The sequence below is a fragment of the Odocoileus virginianus genome, chromosome 11 (assembly GCF_023699985.2).
Source record: "Odocoileus virginianus isolate 20LAN1187 ecotype Illinois chromosome 11, Ovbor_1.2, whole genome shotgun sequence".
Lineage (NCBI taxonomy): Eukaryota > Metazoa > Chordata > Mammalia > Artiodactyla > Cervidae > Odocoileus > Odocoileus virginianus.
Genome location: NC_069684.1, coordinates 69,887,577 through 69,908,174, shown reverse-complemented (window position 1 = coordinate 69,908,174; position 20,598 = coordinate 69,887,577). Strand labels below are relative to the sequence as shown.

General features: G+C 53.7%; 1 protein-coding gene across 1 annotated transcript in view; it reads left to right on the top strand.

Moving 5' to 3' along the window:
* The first annotated feature begins 3,534 nt into the window (after positions 1 to 3,534).
* Positions 3,535 to 20,598, top strand: part of RASSF5 (Ras association domain family member 5) — a 72,907-nt gene continuing 55,843 nt past the window's right edge. The window contains exon 1 of the mRNA XM_070474564.1: positions 3,535 to 4,091. Coding sequence (XP_070330665.1) covers positions 3,623 to 4,091 — 469 coding nt within the window. The 5' untranslated portion in view covers positions 3,535 to 3,622. The remainder of the gene's footprint in view (positions 4,092 to 20,598) is intronic.

Sequence of the window (20,598 nt, the reverse complement as noted above, 5' to 3'; positions counted from 1 at the left end):
AGACTGCTGTACTGGCAGAATCACTGGGAGGTCCCTAAGTCCCTTTGGGGGTTTCAGGTGACTTCAAATGCCTCCAAGCCAGACAAACCCAGAAACTTCCCCTTCAGAAAGTCAGGCCACATTCTCTCCTCCTCTTCTCCTTCCTACTCGGAAGCTCCCTGGTGGGTGGGGGTGTGGGGTGGGGTGGGGTGGGGTGGGGGCTTAGGAGATAGCCTTGAAAAACTCACCCACGGGGGGAACCAGGAGACCATCTCTGTAGTGACCTCACACACTCAAACTCACTGTCAGCATCCTTCCCTTTGGTCAAAAGGAAAAACAGCACACCCACTCTACGGGGAGTGAGTCACAAGCAGAAAAAAGTCAGCGGCTCCAGGCCAAGAGGATGTGTTAACAAGGGGAGAAAACTCCCAGTGGAGGTGTCTCAGCAGATGCTGTAGTCTCGCCCTTGTGGCCGGCATGCCCAAAGACCAACCCGAGCAGTTCCGAAGTTCAAGCATCAGACATTACCCCAGGTCCTGACCCTACCACGAGCCTGGAGTTTATTTAGTACTTCCCTGATGAAGGAAAATGGGCTGAGTGTGCGCGCACGCGTGTGTGTGTGTGTGTGTGTGAGATGGGAGAGGATGCTCTTGGGGGAAGAAGGACACTGGGCTGGGAAAGATGACATCAGAAGAGGCCAGTTCCTGGCAGAGAGCCTCCTGCTGGGGTTCAGGAGAGGCAGCAGCCTCGCCTGACCTTTGTCTCTAGCTCAGGGAGATGGACTGGAAGATAAACTTGATACACTTTTCGTGTTGGTTACATGGAATTATGTTATCTCCACTTTCATCTCCCTTCCGACCCTGAAGCGACATGCCTGCCGGAGCGCTTTCCCCCACCACTCCTCCAGATCAGAGCTGGGGCAGGACAACTAAACCAGAGCACTTTTTTGCCCAGCTCAGGAACCTGGGCAAAGGGGTTTAGGCCTGATAATTCCAGATAGTCCTCAGTATCCCAGGGCCAGAGGAGACACTCATCCTGTGAGCCTCTCCATCCTAGAGGGCTGAGCTGCCCAAACTCATGCTGAGGGAAGGCGAATGAAGAACAGAAATGGCCATGGCTGGCCATTTCACAAATGGCATTTCAAAACTGGCTCCTCAGTGACCCGCTCCCTGCCAGGTCCCTTTGCCACACCAGAGCTCGAGCTTGGCCCACACCCTGAGCCTCACCCAGCCTTCTGCTCTCCCAAGGTTGGAGGAAGTTATCTTCAAACAAGTCTCAAGCCTGTGGCCAGAGATGGATAATAGAGGGCGGATTCAAGCAAATGTATATGCAATACAGGTTCCTGCAACAACCTCTCGAGAACTGCTTGCAGAAGTGGGAGAGACAGGGAAAAAAGACCACAAAGGCAAATCGATCTTTTCTGGGTCAACATCTGCCAGAAAACATTGCAGAATTAGTCCCCGCTGTATTTTTCTCAGTCATGTCCCACTGAACTTCACCTGCTCTGCAGGGCAAAGAGCAGAGAGCCCTGTTTTCTTCTTGCCACCTTCGATCTAAAGTAATAGTTTAGACCGGCAGCATCAGCACTACCTGGGATCGTGTTTAAAATGCAGAATCTCAAACTGTTGCATGCGGGACGGGCACACAGCAAGGTTCCACTGCATAGCATAGGGAACTATAGTCAATATCCTGTAACAAACCATAATGGAAAAGAAAAAAAAAATCCAAAATCGCAAACCCCAGGCCCAGACAAACTGACTCAGAAACTCAGGGGGCGGAGCTCAGTAATCTGTAATTCAGCAAGCCCGCTAGGTGACTGTGATGCACGGCAGCATTTGAAAACCACTGATGTAGAGAAAGCGAGGTTCAGACAGGGGAGAAGAGAGGTGCGGGAGGGGAGTAGGGGTGGGGGGTGGGGGTGGCTCACAGGCCCCCATCTCACACCTTCTGCTTCATAGCTCTGAACTCTTGCCACATTCTTGCCACGCACTCAGAAGCAGCCTCATGAGGTGAGAACCTTTGGTGAGACCCAGGAATCAAAGGATCCATGGTTGCCACCACCATGAGGGAGAAGCCGAGGGCCAAAGCAAGCTGGGCATTCCCTGGCCTCTGAGCTGTTGAAATTTTAGGAATCACCTAAAAACGAACTTCCAAGGGGAAATCCAAAAGCAAAAGTGAAGATTCCCCTAGAAGACACTAGAGGGAGACCCATCTCTGGCCTGGGAAGGGGAGGGAGCAACTCAAGTCTAGAAGAATTCAGACAGTGTGCTGCTCAAGTAGGTTTGCTGGTGACCTCTACTAAATCAACCAAACCGACCCGCACCTTTTGAGAGGCAGGCAGTGACCACTGAGTCGGAGTGATAGAAGCAAAGAGGACGAGGACAGCATCAAGTGTCTGCTCACTCCCAATCCAGTTTCCAGCTAAGGAAACTATAGAGGCTAGAGAGACCCCGGGGTCACACAGCAGGTCTGTGACGGGACACAGGCCCGGAGCCCCAGCAGGTCCGGATCCCCACCCAGGAGAGATGGGCCGGGCCAGTTACCTACTTGGTGCGACCAGGGCTAAAAGACAATGCTAGCCTTTGTTCAAAAACTGTTAAGGCTTTCACGGTGAAGACAGGAGAGCATTAAAGTTGAGAGAAGGGGGGAGTTTGTGAAGCTTGTCCTCGGATTGATAAAAAGGAATCTCTGAGTCCCACAGACGAGCTGTCCACACCAGGTACAAAGCAGGGCTTTTGCAGGCGGGGGTGGATGTGCTGGTATTTCCACAGTAATTACTGGAACAGCTCTGGGGAGAGGCAGATTTGACTTAGGAAGGAAAGTTCTCCCAACCCACGGGGCGCCGGAGTGTTCGCACAGACCTAGGATCACCAGAACTCCAGTCTTCCGGGAAAGGACTCTCCTACCGGCCAGGGCTGCTGCGAAAGGGGAAATCCAACCAGAGTGAATGTGGCGCGCGGACAGCCCGCTGCCATCAGCATCGCAAGCGTGCCCCGCCGTCACGGGACTCGGAGCCGCGCCCGGCCCGCTAGCCGGAGCTGGGCATCCCCTGCCTGCGCCCGGCTCGGCGCGCGCGGGGGCGGCGGACTGCGGCGAGCGCGAGAGGGGAACGGCCGGGGGACGCGTCCCTCCGGTCGGCGTGAAAACCGGGAGGCCAGGGGGCCGAGCCTGAGCCGGTGGACCCTGAGCCCCCATCCTCCGTTTCTGAGCCCTTCCCTCCGGCCCGCTTCCTCTTGGGGCGGGCTGGGGTGTGGATTGGGGGCGTGGGAACCTGGGCTTGGCGGGTGGAAATCCGGGGTTGGCGTGAAGGAGAGGAGAGGAGAGGAGGCGGGAGGCTCCCACAGACTGCCTCGTCTCAGTTGTCCTGTAGAGAAGCTTTCCACGTGCAATCCTTCAGTTGCCCCGGCTACCTGAGGACAGCCAGCAATCCGCACTCGCCCAGGCGTCCCCCACTGCCGCCCCTGCCCCTCGGGCGGCCGGTCATTCTCTCGGGTCCTCCTTCCTGCCTCTCCGAGGTCTCCCCGCCCCCGCCCCGCCCCTCAGGCTGCGGTCCCTTTAAAGGCGCGCCGGTCTGGGGCCGCCCCGCTCTCGAGGCGGACTCGGGAGGAACGCCAGAGCGGAGAACCGCCGCGGCCAGCCCGGCATGGCCATGGCGTCCCCGGCCATCGGGCAGCGCCCGTACCGGCTGCTCTTGGAGCCAGAACCGCCGCGCTATCTGCAGAGCCTGAGCGGCCCCGAGCCGCCGCCGCCGCCGCCGCCGCCGCCCCCGGGCCACTCCTCGCGCCGCTGCGCCCCCGCGCCCCTCTCCACTGCGCCCGGGGCGCACGAGAGGCGCGGTGCCCGGAGGGCCGCCCGGGGGGACCCGGAGCCCCAGCCCCGGGCTTCCCGACACGCTCGCCCTCTCCGGCCTGGTCTGCAGCAGAGACTGCGGCGGCGGCCTGGCGCGCCCCGGCCCCGCGACGTGCGCAGCATCTTCGAGCAGCCGCAGGATCCCCGCGTTCCGGCGGAGCGAGGCGAGGGCCACTGCTTCGTGGAACTGGCGCTGCGGGGCGGCCGCGGCTGGTGTGACCTGTGCGGGCGAGAGGTGTGGCGGCGGGCGCTGCGCTGCGCTAGTAAGTGTGAGGCTCCGGGGCGGGGTGGGGGCGCGCGGCGCGGGAAGACCGCAGTCCGCCCGCGAGCGGCTGCGACCGAGCCGGCTGGGGCGAGCCGAGAGGGGGCGCTGCCCTCTCCGGCCCCAGGGGAGACCTGGATTTGCACCGAGGGAGGTAGCCCCTGGACGCAGTCTGCACCTTAGTGCCTGTCCGGTGTGCTCCAGTGCCTAGGTATGCTTATGCGGTCTTTAACAAACGCCTCTTCCTCTGACAGGTGCGCGCCTCGCCCCTCTCCAGATCAGCTAGTACACACATGCATACACACACATGCACACACGCACAGAGGCTGGGGTTGATGCCTGATGCTACCAGATCAATCCCTTGTCTTCAGTGCCCTCTCTTGCTTTTTTTGTAGCTTCTTGAGAGTGGGTCGTGAGGCCTTTCTTGAGATGACCATTTGGCCCGTGCTCATTAGGGTAATGGCAGATGACTTTGTTTGTCTGCATGCCTGTGGTACACCCTTCCTCCTGGGTGACCGGTGGGGACAGGGAAGAGACCTGGTTGGGCTTTGGATGGACAAGGGCCATGAGGCTTGAGAAGAGCATGAAGTGACCCTGGATCCGGCCGTCTCCCGCCTTCCACCTCTGGCCCCTCAGACCTTTGCCCTCTGCTCTGATGTTTGGCTGGGCCCTGCTTCCTCCTCTCCTTCCTACTGGCTACTGCACCAGGCGTCAGGCTCGAGAATTACCCAACTACCTGCCCTGTCTCACCTCCCCCGGGCTCTCAGGTTCCTCCAGCTGCCTCCTCTGAGCCAGAACCTTCTCAAAGCCTGACTGTAAAACACTGGACATCCACTGTATAGATTTTCTGAGCACATTTGCGGTCTTCTTGGGGGTTTGTTATTTTTCTCTCCTAGCAGTTAGGTGTGTATATTTCTTCAGTGATGTTTCTTTTCTTCGTTTCCTATTAAATTTATCTAGAAAAATAGATTTTCCTATTAGATTTATCTAGAAAAATAGATTTTTTTTTCCTATTAGATTTATCTAGGAAAATAGATTTCTTCTTTTCCTATTCCCCACCCCACATTTGCTGTTGCCCTGTTTGGCAGACGATACCCACACCCATGTGCATATGTGTCTATATAGATAATTTAAATATCTGAAGCACAAGGTGCAGACAATGGTACAACCTCTAGAAAGCATCTCTGGAAATGGCTTGGGGTTGCATCTTTCAGCCAAGCCTCTTCCCACATGACAGCCGCCCCGTCTCCCGTCCAGCTGCAGCATTGTGCAGCAGCGACTATTACACCCTCCTCAGGAGAGCCTGACCTTGCCTCTGCAGTCCCCAGCCAAGGCTGTGCAGTGTGCTTCCTGCTGCAGCTGGCTTCGCGGAAGCAGAGCTCAGACTCTCAGCCAGGATCGAGCAGAAGAGGAGTGTGGGAGGGGGGAGTGGGTTCTGCTCCCGACACCATCAGAACTCAGTTCAGGTGCTAATTAATCAGGATAGGGCGGTAGACACAGAAATGTGAGGTGGGCAGAGGGCTGCTGCCCCTTGGCAAATTGCCCTGACCTTCAGAATCAAATGCAACTTTCCCCCAGATGTGTTTGCAGCTTTTGCCCTCTCAAGGGCCCTAGGGTACTTTACTGCCTCCCAACAGTAACATACAGAGGCGGTATCTTCATTGTAATGGGTTTTAATGTGCTGGAATCCTAGGAAAGCCGCTTCGTTGGAATTCTAGTTTGTATTAGGACATTGAGGACTTCCAGTTGGTCCAGTGGTTAGGACTCCGTGCTTCCACTGCAGGGTTTGATCCCTCATCGGGAAACTTAATATATTGCATGCCGTGCAGCATGGCAAAAACAGAGAAAAGTTTAAAAGCAAGAGTGAAAAAGACACTGGAGGACTATATCAATTGTTGAACATTTGGCATGTAGTTTGTTTTTTTTTTTCTTGTTTTTTTTTTTCCATTTATTTTTATTAGTTGGAGGCTAATTACTTTACAACATTGCAGTGGTTTTTGTCATACATTGAAATGAATTAGCCATGGATTTACATGTATTCCCCATCCCGGTCCCCCGTCCCACCTCCCTCTCCACCAGATCCCTCTGGGTCTTCCCAGTGCACCAGGCCCGAGCACTTGTCTCATTGGCATGTAGTTTTATGACTTGCAGGGTAATGGTGTCTGTGTGTTTATTTGTGTATATGCATGATACTCCATGATTAAATGAATTTATGCAGGGCTTCCCTTGTGGCTCAGCTGGTAAAGAATCCGCCTGTAATGTGGTAGACCTGGGTTTGATCTCTGGGTTGGAAAGATCCCCTGGAGAAGGGAAAGGCTACCCACTCCAGTATTCTGGCCTGGAGAATTCCATGGGGTCTCAAAGAGTCGGACACGACCGAGCGACTCTCACTTTCATACTTTCACATTAGACAGTTGCTCGTGAAAGGAAGCCCCAGGTGAACAGGCATGTCCTCTGATTTCCGTGTGACTTGGTAGCCCTCAGCTAGGTGGGTTAGTACCACCAGGGATGTCTGAACACCAGAAAGGAAGCAGAGTTGGAATAAGGGGCTACAGAGCGGAGCCTCTGTTTGTCATTATTAATAGTTAACTGATTGTGGACTTGTAGCTGGGTGGAAACAGTTGAGAAATGTTCTGATGGCTGGCAGGTAGAGACACAGCAGGCCAAACTCACCAATCATCTTTCTTTCAACTGAAGTTCTAATTTCATCATGGGGTGGGTTTGTTTCATCTTTGTTTTAAAAAGCAAGGGTCAGAAACATGACTTTTGAAAGGCTGTGCTCTGCGGTGCCTCAGAGGACAGCCTGGAGCCAGCAGACCTAGGTTTGAATCCTGATTCTGCCGATTAGTGTCTGTGTGACCCTGGGAGCCTTGTGTTCCACTTCCGTGTTTTAAAGAACTGAGATGGTAGCATTACCTTCTCAGTTGTGTTCGTGTGAGAATTCAATGAATTAATATATGGAAACGGCTTAGATCAGCGCCTGGTAGAAGGCAATATAAATGTTTAGGGCCATATGAATGTTATTATTATCCCCTCCCATCCAGCGGCTGTAACAATTTGCCTGGGCTCCGGACTCTTCTTAGAATCACCTTTCCAAACAGTGAGAGCAGTTTTCCAACTCTGCTTGGCTGCTGAGCTGAGTGGGACAGAGGGTGTCCCGCGCGCCCCAGGCGGGGCAGGGCAGGGCGCTAACCACAGCACCACTCCTGCCTGTTGTGGGCCTCCCACAGCGTGTTGGTGGCCTCGAGGTCGTCAGGACCCTGGCAGCTTGAATTTGTACCGCTCGTCCCCAGCATAGAGCACAGTCTCGTGGCTGATAAAGGCGGTCGCCTGTTTTTACTATTAAATCTCCCAGCTCTTGGAAACACGAGGAGGGACAGCGGGTATGTAAATGACATCTGTCTCAGCAGGAGGTTGACAATGGGTGGGAGCTGTGTTGGCAAAATGGGCTTTTAATAAGGGAAGCTTTTAGAAAACTGTCTTCCCACAGCCTTTTCAGTGAAAATTCCTCTATCTCAAGCTTATCCCTACTTCAAGGACTGTAACGGAGCTCTGGTTAATGCCGGGTTTGCCAACAGGAGACGTTCAAAGTTGATATTCATTTCCAGGATTAAAGAACTCATGTTTATTAGATAGAGAAGGAAATCTGATGGAGTTTGGGAGGGGGAGAGAGGTAGATTATACGAAGTCGTGGTGGGGTAGGGAGGGACGGGACAGTGGCCGTGATGAGAATCCGTTTCCAGCATTTCAAGAGAGAATGGTCAATAACACACAACCCTTGGAACTCTCACAGACTGCCCTTTGCCTTTATTCTCAGGGAATGTTCCTTACAGTTGTGGACGCTTTCTTTTACAGGAGGAACACGGAGTTAACCTTTCATCTTGTTTTGGTGGATGCGTTAGCCATCTTGGAGTAGGAGATGGTCTGGAAAACGGGAAAAGCTAAGTCCAACTCAACACTGAGAGAGGGACACTTGGACATGCCTTGCACATTGCTAGTGGAGCGGGGCCTCTCTGGAGGGGTGTGTTCAGAGCTGTAAAGGGTTACAGGGTGAAGGGGGCCCTGGGGCTCACCATCCTGACCTCCCCCTCCTGTGGGAGACCTGTATTATGGTGGGAGTGTGAGGTGTTTGCCGTGGAGCCTGCTGGCACGGGAACAGGGGCCTCCTGGTGAGAGCCTCTTGTTGAGCCTTGTAGCTCTGTCTCGTCCCAGCATCAGTGGTCGGGCTTAACCCACCTCTCCGCACAGACTGGACCCCCATGTGACAGCCACAGAGTCCCACAGACCCAGCCCCTCTCTTCATTCTTTGCAGAAGAGGTTACTGGGACATGGACCCTGAGTCTCTCTGTGGCAGACCCAGGAACCAGGGCACTTGGAACGTGTTTTATTTGTCCAGGACACCTGGTCGCACTGGAGCTTATGGCTTAAAGTTTTTTCATTAATTCAGGCCCAGGCACAGCCTTGGAGGCTAGGAAAATTAAGCCCTAAAATGGACATTTCGTTGTGAGAGAGAGGGAGTGGAATCCCCCACCTCCCTCCCCTCCCCTGCCTCTGGCTCTGATTGGGGCTTTTTCTCGGGGAGAGTTCTGGTGGAGGGCTAGGGGAGATGGGAGGACAGAGGAGGGGCTGGAACGCTTTGAGAGAGGCCGTTTGAGGCCCCCAAGCTGCTGTTCTCCGTTCCTTCTCCTCCCTGCTTCCTGTATTTTCACAAGATGAAAGTGAAAGGATTAAATGTGGGTTTAATTTTTTCCCCCTATCCATCAGAGCATAAAATTTTCTGATTATGGAGTAAGAGGGGCTTGAATCCCAGGTACAGTCAAAAATGATTAATGCCACTTGTCTGCCAGCCTAATTAGACTTGGTAATGAACGTGTGTGTTCTCCTGCTGATCCTGCAGAGTTATTAGGGGGAAGTGAATTGACATCTCCCCTTAGCTATGTGGGCTTGATCCGGGATCCTCTCTCTTCTCCCCTGAGTTTACCAATGAATTCAGCCAGTGCCAGACCTGGCAGATAGGCCTTGCAGGGCAGGGGAAAGACAGCCCCCAGCCCTGCCTGGCTGCTGAGGGGACCCTGTAGCCCCGGGAAGCTGGCTGCAGCCCCTGGTGACGGGAGCCAGGGGCTCAGAGAGTGGCTGAGACTCAGGGCAGGCCCAGCGCGGCTCTAAGAATGATACACGCTGGAGGAATTCTTCACGGGTCCACAAGACCTTTCCTCTGAGGAGCCTACAGCCTTTGCCTGCTGCTTCCACATTCATCCCAGAGCAGATTCACGAGGTCAGGATGCAGGGAGGCTTCTGCTGGGGTCTCAGACGGAAAGAAGGAGGCGCCCGTCCATCTGGTAGGGGCAGGGAAGCTTAGAGCCTCACACTGGACAAACCTGCCCTGCCCTGAAGGTGGCCTGCACCAGCTCAGGCTGTCACACCATTTCCTGCCTTTGGTCCACACCCAGCATCTGGGGGACCTCTGGCCACTGCCCACGGGGGCATCCCAACCCTTGCCTCACCAGCGATCTCCCGTGGGGCACTCCCGATCCCCACCCCTCAGCCCGCAGTCAGCCTCACCCTGCCCGCCACCCCTGGGGCCTGGTCCCTCTCCCCTGGCTGGGTCGGGCAGTGCTGTAGGCAGCTGACGCTGGCAAAGCCGGCCCTGACCCGGGAGATGGCTGTGCCTTTAGTCACTTTCGGTTTTTCTCCAGGAGTTTTGGCAGCTTCTCCATACATGTTTGGGGCCAGATCTCAGGGCTGGGAGGGGCGCTGGGCCAGTTCTCGGGCTTTCAGGGGATGAGGTGATAATGGCAGGCTCAGTCCTCTGGTGGAAAAGTGAAAGTGAAGTCGCTCAGTCTTGTCCAACTCTTTGCGACCCTGGGTAAGAATCGGCACTGGGGAGGACTCACAGGAGTGCTCCCTCAAGGTCAGCGCCGTCTTGACCTGGACCCGGAAGGTGATCCTGGGTGTTCTTGAAGGCCCCCCCCCGCACCCTGCCGATGTGGGCAGCGCCTGGCGGAGTCTGGGCGCCCTCCGTGGTGGGGTGTTGGCCACCGTGGCCGGCAGGTTCACGCAGGGCCTGTTGGAGCCTGCCTGTGGTTCCTGGCGCGGAGAGCATTCTTGAGAGACGTACCCACACAGAAAGCTGTGAGGCTGGGCTCTCGCTTGCCTTGTTTGGAGAGGAAGGGGGAAGAGCGGCAGGGTCTGTCCTGGCACGGCAACCCCATGCCCAGCCTCCTGGCGGAGAGCGCTCTGTCCTATGAGCCCTGACTGCTGTAGCACCCCCCAATGTTCTTCAGGGTTTTCCGGCTCACCCCTGTTCCCCTGGCCTCATCGAGGGCATCGGCAGGGTGCGGGGTGGGGGGGCACGAACAGGCATTGTCGAGGGCTGGGAAGAGGGCTGGTTGGAGAAGTTCAAGCAGCTCCCGTGTGTCACTGGGCGGGCGGGCGGGCAGGCAGCCGGGTATGTCTCTCGCCTGTGACCGTGAGGCTGGGTCGTGTTTACTGATCAGCGGAGGGCCCGCAGGCAGCCTTCTGCTCCCCTCCCTGTTTCTTGAACAAACATTTCCAGGGCGGAGCAGATCTTACTCAGACGTCTGCAGTGGCTGTTGGCTTAGGGCTGCTAAAACATGAAAACTTGGCTTCTATGTACCTTTCATAAATCAAACCACAGGTTCGCAAAAGTCAGGCCTGAAAGAACAGTGATGTTCTTTGCCCATTTTGGGTTTTTTTTATCCTTTTATGTTTTGTTTCTCCCAGATGCCGGATCTGGGAAAGAATCATCATATTTGCTGAAGATGCAAATTGGTATTCTGTGAGTCTACAAAGATGGGGAAAGTCACGTGAAACAGGAAAGTACTGAGGATGGCCAAGGAACTGTGGGAGCAGAGATCAGGTTTATCTCAGAGACAACTTGGCCGCATCTAAAGGGTTTTCTTGCCTACTGGCTCTGCTGGGCCCAGCAGCACCCTTGAGAGGCAGGCAGGGCTGGTTGGATCATGGTCATCTCACAGACCGGGAGACCCAGCATCCAGAGAGTCAACGGCTGCTCTGATGACCCAGGGGGTTAGCAGCAAAGCCAGCACCATAGCCCAACAGAGGCAGCATCTTGCCCTGTGAGCTAATGTTGCTGAACGTGCCAGTTAGTGGAGCTTCCTCATTCACCTGCCAACACATGCTGAAATGTCCATAAAAAGAGACAGGGGTGAGCCAAGGGGTGGGAAAGCCCTGTCCAAGCTGGAGGATCAGTCGCGTCCTGGACAACTGAGAGCTGGCAGCCCTTCAGCCTGTTCTCAGGCTTTGGTTTCTAAACAGATTTTCAGCATGCATAAATCATGAGGTCCTGAAACGAAAGGTGAAGTTTTTCTTCAACCTCAAGATAAAAGGAACAAGTGTGTCTGCCCCCACCCCCACCCACTGGTGTTAGGTGCGTGTAGCGGGGTGGGTGTGGAAATGTAGGTCGAAGATCTTTTCCTGGAACAGACAAGATCCTCCTTGCTGTGACCCAGAGTCAGAGTTCATGACACAGGACTGACTATGAACCAAAGAGAAATTAGGTTGTGTCTCAGAAGAAGAGTTGGATTGGGACTGGAAAATAAACTGAGTTTTGTATCGTGGGCTTCCTCCCTGTCCCGGGCAGTGGTGTGGCTGAGTTGGGGACAGTAAAGAGCCCCCCCTCCCACCCCAACTCTGACCGTGTGTCTCCAGGTCAGGCTCATATTTGGGTGTCATCACTTACTTTCCTTGCTGACTTGGAGGAAGCTGTTTTTTCCATCTAAGTTAAATGGAAGCTGGAGGCTTTGTGGTTTCTGTTGAAACAATTATGTCCCTTCTGCAACTGAGGAAAGTATTAAAAATCCAAAGAAAACTCAGAGATGCCTTGTTATTCAAATGGAACGAAAGATCCCAGCTGTAACTTGAGAGTTTCTAGAAAAAAAGAGGTTGAGCATACAGTATGTAAATATCTCTTCTAGTGATGAGTTTTTAAAAGCAATCTGGAAGGACCTTTTTATAAATAGGGTATTTCAAGGTGAGAATTTATTGCAACCCCAGCACGTAGGATGGTGAAAGCTGTTCCTTCAAATTGTGTTGGCCTTGGCTGGACTCTTCAGCATGGTCAGAGGGTCAATGCTTAGATGTTAAGGCAGCAAGAAGTCATTGTGTTCCTCCTAAAATATCCCTACAGTAGAAAACCTATCCAAGTTTTCAAAAGATCAGGAGTGAGGATTCTAGAACCTTCCAAAGCCCTGTCTGGCTGCTCAGCCAGTTCTTTCCTGCTGTCTTCCCCAGTGACTTAACCTGTCCACAAAACATCTCTGTGATGAGGAAAAGGGGAAGTGAGACCAGTGCCTCAAGCCCATGTGGGGCATTCGGGAGGGATTTTCCCCCATGACAGATGACTCACGATTTAAAATTCCCCCAGCATATGCCTATCCTCTTCTCCAAGCATGAGAGTGGGAAGGCCACCCTGGCTGTGCTCAGCCAGGCGGGGAAGCCTGGGTCCTTGTGGGGATCTTACGTCCCAGTCGGGCCAGGAACCTGGGCTCCGGACCTCGCATGGTGAGCTGGTGTCATCTCGGGACCTGGACTCACTTGTGAGTCTTGTCTGTGCAGAGCTGCTGGGTAAGCTTGTTGTTTAGTTGCTATCACGTCCGACTCTTCTGCAGCCCCTGGACTGTAGCCCACCAGGCTCCTCTGTCCGTGGAATTCTCCCGGCAGGAATACTGGAGAGGGTTGCCATGCCCTCCTCCAGGGCATCTTCCCGACCCAGGGATCAAACCCAGGTCTCCTGTACTGGCGGGTGGATTCCTCACCACTGAGCCCCCAGGGCAGCTGCTGGGTAAACGAGAGGATCACACAAAAAAGCAGCCCAGTCCCCCACGAGGAAGCACTACGGAGAAAGAACCAGTGTCGCAGCCTGAGGAAGGGGGCCTTTGGGGACATCTCTGTATTAAATTGGTGACTCATAACCTGTGTGTTTACTGTTCCCGCACCAAGTGCTGAGGGCCTCAGCAGGGAGGGGCGGTCCAGCTGGGTCCTCCTGGCCAGAGCTCCTGTGAGGGGGCAGGTGGTCAGGGGGGCGATTTGGAAGGTCAGGTGCGGTTTAGGTTTGTCTACCATTTTCTCCTCTTGGTGGCCGGAGGACCTGGCCTCTGGGATGCGATGCCACTCAGCGGTCCCTGTGGCCTGGGGAAGAGCCACAGTGTAAAGGGTGGGAGCACGAGGCGGCTGCACGGGGACCCACAGAACTCAGCTGAACTCCTGAACGTTCCCTTTCTGGACTCGGCCCATAGAGGTGTAAGTACAGCTTCTCTGGCCCTCTGGGGTCGCTCTGCTCTGGCTGAAGGACAGCGCCCCCTCCGTGTGAAGCAGGGCCCTCCCGGCAGTTGGTGGGTGAGTTCTGGAGTCTCTGGGCAGTGCGGGAGCAGGACCCCTCTCCCTGGCCTTCCTAGAAGGTTCTGCCGTCTGCCTACCGCTAATCGCCCACCTCGCCCAGGTGACAGCCCGTCTGGGGACCTCCCCGCTGGGACTCAGGCGTTCTGCGAGTCATGTTGTGGGGACACCCTGTGAACCCCACGTTAGGGCAAGAGAACGACAGCTCTGCCTCTCCACGCGTGTGTGCACGCCTACTCAGTCTTGCCCGGCTCTGCGACCCCATGGACTGCAGCCTGCCAGGCCCCTCTGTCCACAGGATTCTCCAGGCAAGAATACTGGAGTGGGTTGCCATGTCCTCCTCCAGGGGATCTTCCCCACCCAGGGATTGAATCCGAGCTCATATCTCCTGCATTGGCAGACAGGTTCTTTACCACGAGCACCGCCTGGGAAGCCCTCTGCCTCTTCACGGGAGACTCTGTTCTCTTTCTCCCTTCGATTCCTGTCGCCTCTTCTCTGCTCGGGTATTTGCTCTCAGATAAGTGGTCTGACCCTCTTAAGGCAACACTGCTTCCTAGGGGCCCTGGCAGCTGAGAGCTCTTCCCCCACGCCCGGCTGAGCCTGGGAGGATGTGAATTAGCCGGTTGTCCCCTAGGAACCTGTGCGGCTGGTAAAGCATTATTAATCCGACATCCCCAAAGAGATCCATTAACGAGCTCCTGGGCTGTGCACCCCCGTGAGGTAACCGATCACTCCTGTCATCTGCTGAAACTTTGGAGACGTTGATTTCTCAGACTCTCAGGCGCTCCTGAGAAGCGAGGCCCAGGGCGGGCCCTTTCTGCAGCCTGTTTGGGGGCATGTTTATCTTATCAAGCTAAAAGCCCCAGGAATAGAAAGTTTTCCGCTTGGGGGAGGTGGAGGGGATGGGACCTCAGCTGGGAAGAAGGCATCCGTCCGGCTGGGCTGGTGTTGGCCCGGGGTCTCCGGTGCCCTGGCCTGCCTTCAGAGGAGCAGGGAGGCTGGGCTGAGTGCAGCAAAGCCTGGCTCGCACAAGGCCTGGAGTCCCCCTGGGCCAGCGGTTCCCTCTTCGTCGCCCTGTGCCCGACGCCAGTCCTGGAGAGAAGCTAGTGATCCCCCGCAGCCCAGCGGGATGACGGAGGGCCGGGTGGAGGAGGCGGCCTCTGCCTGCTTCGGAACCATCACCTCCCGACTCCAGCGCCTCTTCCACAGGCTTCCCAAGGGCCACTGGGGGTCCCTAAAGCCCCAGGCCCTCCCAGGGCTCCGCCCCGATGCCCGGCTGGCTCGAGGTAGGTCCGGGTCACTCCAGCTGGGGGTGTTCAGGGCTGCGGGTCCAGACTAGTGGCCTTCTCCGTGGGGAAGGCCATGAGGGAGCCCCTGGCTGCCTGGTATTGCATGCTGAGCTCAGCATCCCTCCTTGTCCCTCCTGACTCCCCAGGACCAACACTCTGCCAACCTGCCGGCGGGACTTCAGGAGCCCAGCCCGGCTGTGGGTTCTAGCAGCTTTTCCTTGACTGAGCACGAGAGCCAAGCAGTCACCCCAGTCCAGTCCCTGAGTGGGTGGAATGCAGGTGGGCATCCTGAGTGGCCCCTCTTGTCCATTTCTGGGCATCCAGTGGCTCCCAGGGGCATCACACCTTGCCAAGCTGCTGAGTCGGCCTTCTCAGGCCCCCGGGGCAGTGAAATGTCCTAGCCAAGGCTTCACACCTGCACGGTTAGTGGGGGTGTCTGTCGGGGGCTGGAGGCTGCAGGGCGGAACACGGCTGGACAGGGGCCCCAGCCCTACCGTGACTGGGCTGCAGCCGCCTCTTGCAGCACGAACTGGGGTGAGCGCAGTCCTCGCGGGGGAAGGGTTACGGGACAGAGTGGGTGAGTGGAAGACGAGGAGAGACTAGCGATCCAAAGCATCACGGGATTTGAGATCATCGACTGCCTTTTTATTCAAACAAAGGAGGCCAGGGGCAAAACAAGCTGGTGGCCGATCCGGGACTGGGACTGCGCACCTGCCTTCCAGTCTAGCCTTCTTCCTGCTGGAGCAGACTGGTTACTCTATCTTGCATTTCTGCAGCTCTCTGCGAAAGATCCAAGGGGTTTGTGTTTATCTGGGTTTTTTATTTGTTTGTTTTAAATATCATTTATTCCGTCCAGACTTCTATATGGTGAGGGTGGGAAAGCGGTGATTCTGTCTCATAGATGAGATGGCCCTCAGAAGTCAGGGCCCTGGCCGAGGGTCAGAGCCACGCCGTCAGGGCACAAACCCCTCCCTGACGGGCTCTGCCCATCTTCCTGGCCTCAAGTGGCCTCTCTTCAATGGCTGGATTTTTGGCACCCGTAAGCTTTCCCGTTTGTCTCCATGCTGTTCTCTCATACATTCAGGTCCAGGTAGGCATCTGGGCCTTAGGGACAGAACTAAACTGAAAGGTCATCTCTGAGCTCAATTTGTGAAAGCCTTTAGAAGATCGTATGATCTTAACTCTGGAAAATCTGATTTTCCTGATATGGTTTTATGGCTTAAAAAGTGAAGATTTTAATTCCCTATATCTTAATCCCTATTTGGAGACAAATACTGTTCAGCCAGCCTAAACAGTCTATCCTCATCAATAGCCTGACACACACCGTGACCCTCATAGAGAGGACGGCTGAAGACCGAGTTCCTCAATTTAAATGTTCAGTCGTGTCTTCCCGTCCACCCCCTTCCCTCTACCCCCCCTTAAGAATTATTCAACAGAGCATTTCCTTGCTCCTTTGCTCTTCAGCCCGAAGAGTTATAGATTTAATGGAATCAATCAGGCCTGGAGTGGCGAGCATTGAGGTCAGGGCAGATTGGCCCTGCAGCTACGGCTTGTTCGACTTGTGTCAGCATTTGGTTAGATTGACTGGAAGAGGAGGGGCGAGTGGGAAGCACAGAGACGGCCGGGTGGTGGGCTGTGGACGGCGGGCTGCAGCTCCGTGAGCGACCTGTCACGTAGTGTTTAAGGGAAGGGGCTTGGAGCCGGGCCAGCTTCTTTTTAACCTTATTGAAGTACAGTTGATTTACAATGTTGTGTTTAATTTCTGTTGTACAGCAAAGCTACTCAATCATACACATACACACATATGTGTATGTTATTTTCCGTTACAGTTTATTGCAGGATAGTGAGTATAGTTCCCTGTGCTATACAGTAGGACCTTGTCTATCCATCCTGTGCATAACAGTTTGTACCTGCTTACCCCAAACTTTCATCCACCCTTCCCTCCCAGGCCATTCCTCCCCTTTGGGAAGCACAAACCTGTACTCTATATTTGTATGTCTGTTTCTGTCTCATAGGTATATTAGTTTGTGTCATGTTTTAGATTCCACATATAAATGATATCATATGGTAACTGTCTTTCTCTGACATACTTTGGCTAGTACAATGTTATAATCTCTAGATCTATTCATGAGGCAGGCCCAGTTGAGTCTGGACCTTGGAGGCCGAGTGGGAGGGTCTTCCTTGTACAGATTAACCTCCCTGAGCCTCAGTTTTTCTCGGCATTAAATGGAGCCAAGAATCCCCACCTCCGGATGGTGTTGTGTGGGTTAAACATGACCTCAGCAGAAACCAGTTGACATGATGCTGGTCACACAGCAGGGCCCTCACTGGCAGCTGCTCCCAGAAAGACTTTTGGCCGTGCCTCACCCTGGGTCATCTGTACCAGCCCCTACCACACTATCTGCCCTTCATCCTACCTGGGCCAGGGTGGGCTGCTCACATCTCAGTGAAAGAGATAGGGTTTGAAGGTTTGCCCAGGCAGAAGTAGAGAACGGCTGTGAAACTCTTAAACACCTCTGGAAAAATTCCTGTCATTGAATTTATCACGTCACTTAATTAACAGACAGGGCTGGATTAGCCCACGGGGCATCCTTGGAAGCGGAGCAAGCGTGTTGCCAAGGACCAAGTTGTAGATCACCGTGAGAGGCTGCTCGGGGGGTCAGTGGGACGCAGGCCAGCCGGGCCTTCTCTCCAGAAGTCTCCAGTGGTCCTGGCTACAGGGGCACAGCTCTAAAGGAGGCATTGTGTGTCTCCTGCGGAGAGGGCCTCAGACGTCATCTATTTACTTTTCTCCTCCTGCAAAAGTCTCCTCTCACCCAGCTAGTCGCTGTTCGGTTGGTGACTGGCACTCTGAAGTCAGATGCCATCAGAGCAGGTGTGGAAGCACCAGTCGGCTGCAGCAGGCTGGCTGTCCCGTGAGGCTGAGCCTCTGCTCCTGGCCTCCTGTGACCTCCCGGCGCTCAGAGCAGGCATGCCTGTGTGCACACACCTGCGTGTGCTTTCACACCTCACACCTGTTGAAGCTCCCACCCTGTGGCCTGCCGAGGCCTAGGCATGGCTTCTTGCAAAGCTCTTTAGCTGTCCTTATCTCTGGGGTCTGTGGAACACTACCAAAAATATACTCAAGCTTAGCAAGAGGCGAGGTGGCCTTTTGCCCCTTCTCAAAGGTGGTATCTGTTTTAAAAACAAAAGCAAAAAACCAAAAGACCTCTCAAGCTCCTCCCTGTCACCTCTGGCCCTGGCTGCTGGGCCCACGCCCTTTCTCTCCCAGCTACCCGGGCTCCTCCACGTGTCCCAGGGATGGGGTGGGGGGCCCTGAGCCCTGGAGGGGGGACCCCACCTGCTTTGTCTCTCCTACACCCAGAGCGGAGTGACACATGCCTGGAGGAAGCCGAGGCCCCTTCTGAGCTGCCCAGAGCTGAGGCGGCATTGGCAGCTCCACACTGGCTTTAGTTTTCGTGGCCTTGTTGCTGTTTCTTAAATCACCTGAAACCCAACTATCCACAGTGGTGTTTTTATAAAACAATTTTATTGGAGTACGGTTGGTTTACAATATTTGTTAGTTTCTGCTGTAAAGCACAGTGAACCAGTTACACATGCATCCACTCCGCTCTTTTAAATTCTTTTCCCATATAGGTCATTAGAGAGCATTGAGAAGAGTTCTCTGTGCTAATCAGTAGGTCCTTATTAATTATGTATTTTAAAAACATTTTGTTTATTTATCTGGCTCCGCAGAGTCTTAGCTGCGGCATGCGGGATCTAGCTCCTCCCCCAGGGATCGAACCCGGGGCGCCCTGCACTCGGCGCGTGGAGTCTTAGCCACTGGACCCCCGGGGAGGTCCCAGTCCTCTCTTGCACACAGTGGTCTGTACGCGCCAGTCCCAGACCCGATTTATCCCTCCTGCCCCGCCCCTGGCTTCCTCCTTGGCGACCGTGTTTGTTTCCTACATCTGTGACTCTCTGTTTTGTGAACAGGTTCATTCGTGCCATTTTTTTAGATTCTACCTATAGGTGATATCATATGATATTTCTCTTTTTCTGTCTGACTTATTTCATTCAGTATGACAGTCTCTAGATCCACCCCTGTTGCTATAAATTACATTATTTTGTTCTTTCCTATTGCTATCTACAGTGTTTTTAAAGAAAAGTTTTAAGTGCTTTGGAAATAAGATTTATCTTTTCCTATGATGATAATCAAAACAGGATTTTAATACCTGTATTAAAAATATATGTGTATGTATTCAAAGTTATATATATATATATACACTCCTTTTGTATCCTTATATGTGTATATATATACATATATATATATATACTTTTCTTTTACACAAGTTTTTGGATAAAACCAGCTGTCCTTTGTAACAAATACTTAACCTTGGTAGGCCCCCAATAAATACACGTTGAATGGATGCATGCATGCATACATGGACTAGTAATTAGGTAGATGTAGGAAGATAGGAGACATACTTGTCATAAAAAGGTTTAACTCTGTCTCTCAGAGTAGGTGTGACCTGATGGGCGTGTGTACTTTAATTGTCACGGATCAAAAATTGTGTCGTAAAAAAAAAAATTGTGCCATGTCTTTGCACTTCTGTCTGCATGGCCACACCCTGAATATAACTTGGACCTGTTTGGCTGTGGTGTCAGACGGTCCAGATGACAAGCCTCCTGTAAACCTATGAGAAATGAGGTTCATTTGGCTTTCCCACCTCGTGTCATTTACTTGTACATTTTACCAAAGTCTGTGGCCTCCTGCAGTTATTGGCCAAGGGAGGATTTTCAGAGATGCTCTGTGACATTGTACTGAGGGCCTGCAAACTCACCTGCCTCTGTCTTCTCTCCCTGCATTTCCTCCTGGTCATCCTTGTCGTGTGTAAGACCCCAGTACCACAGCATTAGAAGTCCAATAAAGCAGGGCACATCTCTTTAAGATGCTTGAAGCATCACTGGCAAACATAATGCATATAAAATATCATACCACCCTGGTGGCTTAGATGGTAAAGTGTCTGCCTACAGTGCAGGAGACTCAGGTTTGATCCGTGGGTCGGGAAGATCCCCTGGAGAAGGAAATGTCAACCCACTCCAGTATTCTTGCCTGGAAAATCCCATGGTCGGAGAAGCATGATAGGCTACAGTCCATGGGGTTGCAAAGAGTCAGACATAACTGAGCAACCAAAAATTTCAGTCAACCGAAAGATTGATTAAAATTAAAAATAGTTTTGATGTTGTAAAAAGACTGAATCAATTTAAAGGTGGAGTTAATTTTAGATAACTGTGTGATCATTATGACTGAATGTAAGTATTGTAAACATTGGAAGTGTAAATGATGTGATATAGTGAAAATCAGGGGATGGGGACAGAGTTGACAGGAGGGAGGGTTCTAGCACAGTCCTGGCAGGGAGTGAGTTAACGCGATCTAAACATGGAGCGTGAATTGGTAAAAGTGGATTCAACCCTATTAAACTTGTCTGTAATTTTACATATACACACCCACACAGGGCTTCCCAGGTGGCACTAGTGGTAAAGTACCCTCCTGCCGATGCAGGAGATGTGAGAGATGCAGGTTCGACCCGTGGGTTGGGAAGATCCCCTGGCTACCTGCTCTGGTGTTCTTGCCTGGAGGATCCCACGGACAGTGGAGCCTGGATGGCTGCAGGCCATGGGGTGGCAAGGCGTCAGACACGACTGAAGCAACGCAGCGTGGACACACACGTGCACACATCCACAGAAGGCAGGATGGAACGCTTCAGGGCACAGCACCCCCAAAGAGCTAAGTGGCGTGAAGCAGGCCACACGGGCAGGTACCGCGGGTCAGGCCTCAGCCCCTGCCTCGCCGGCCCG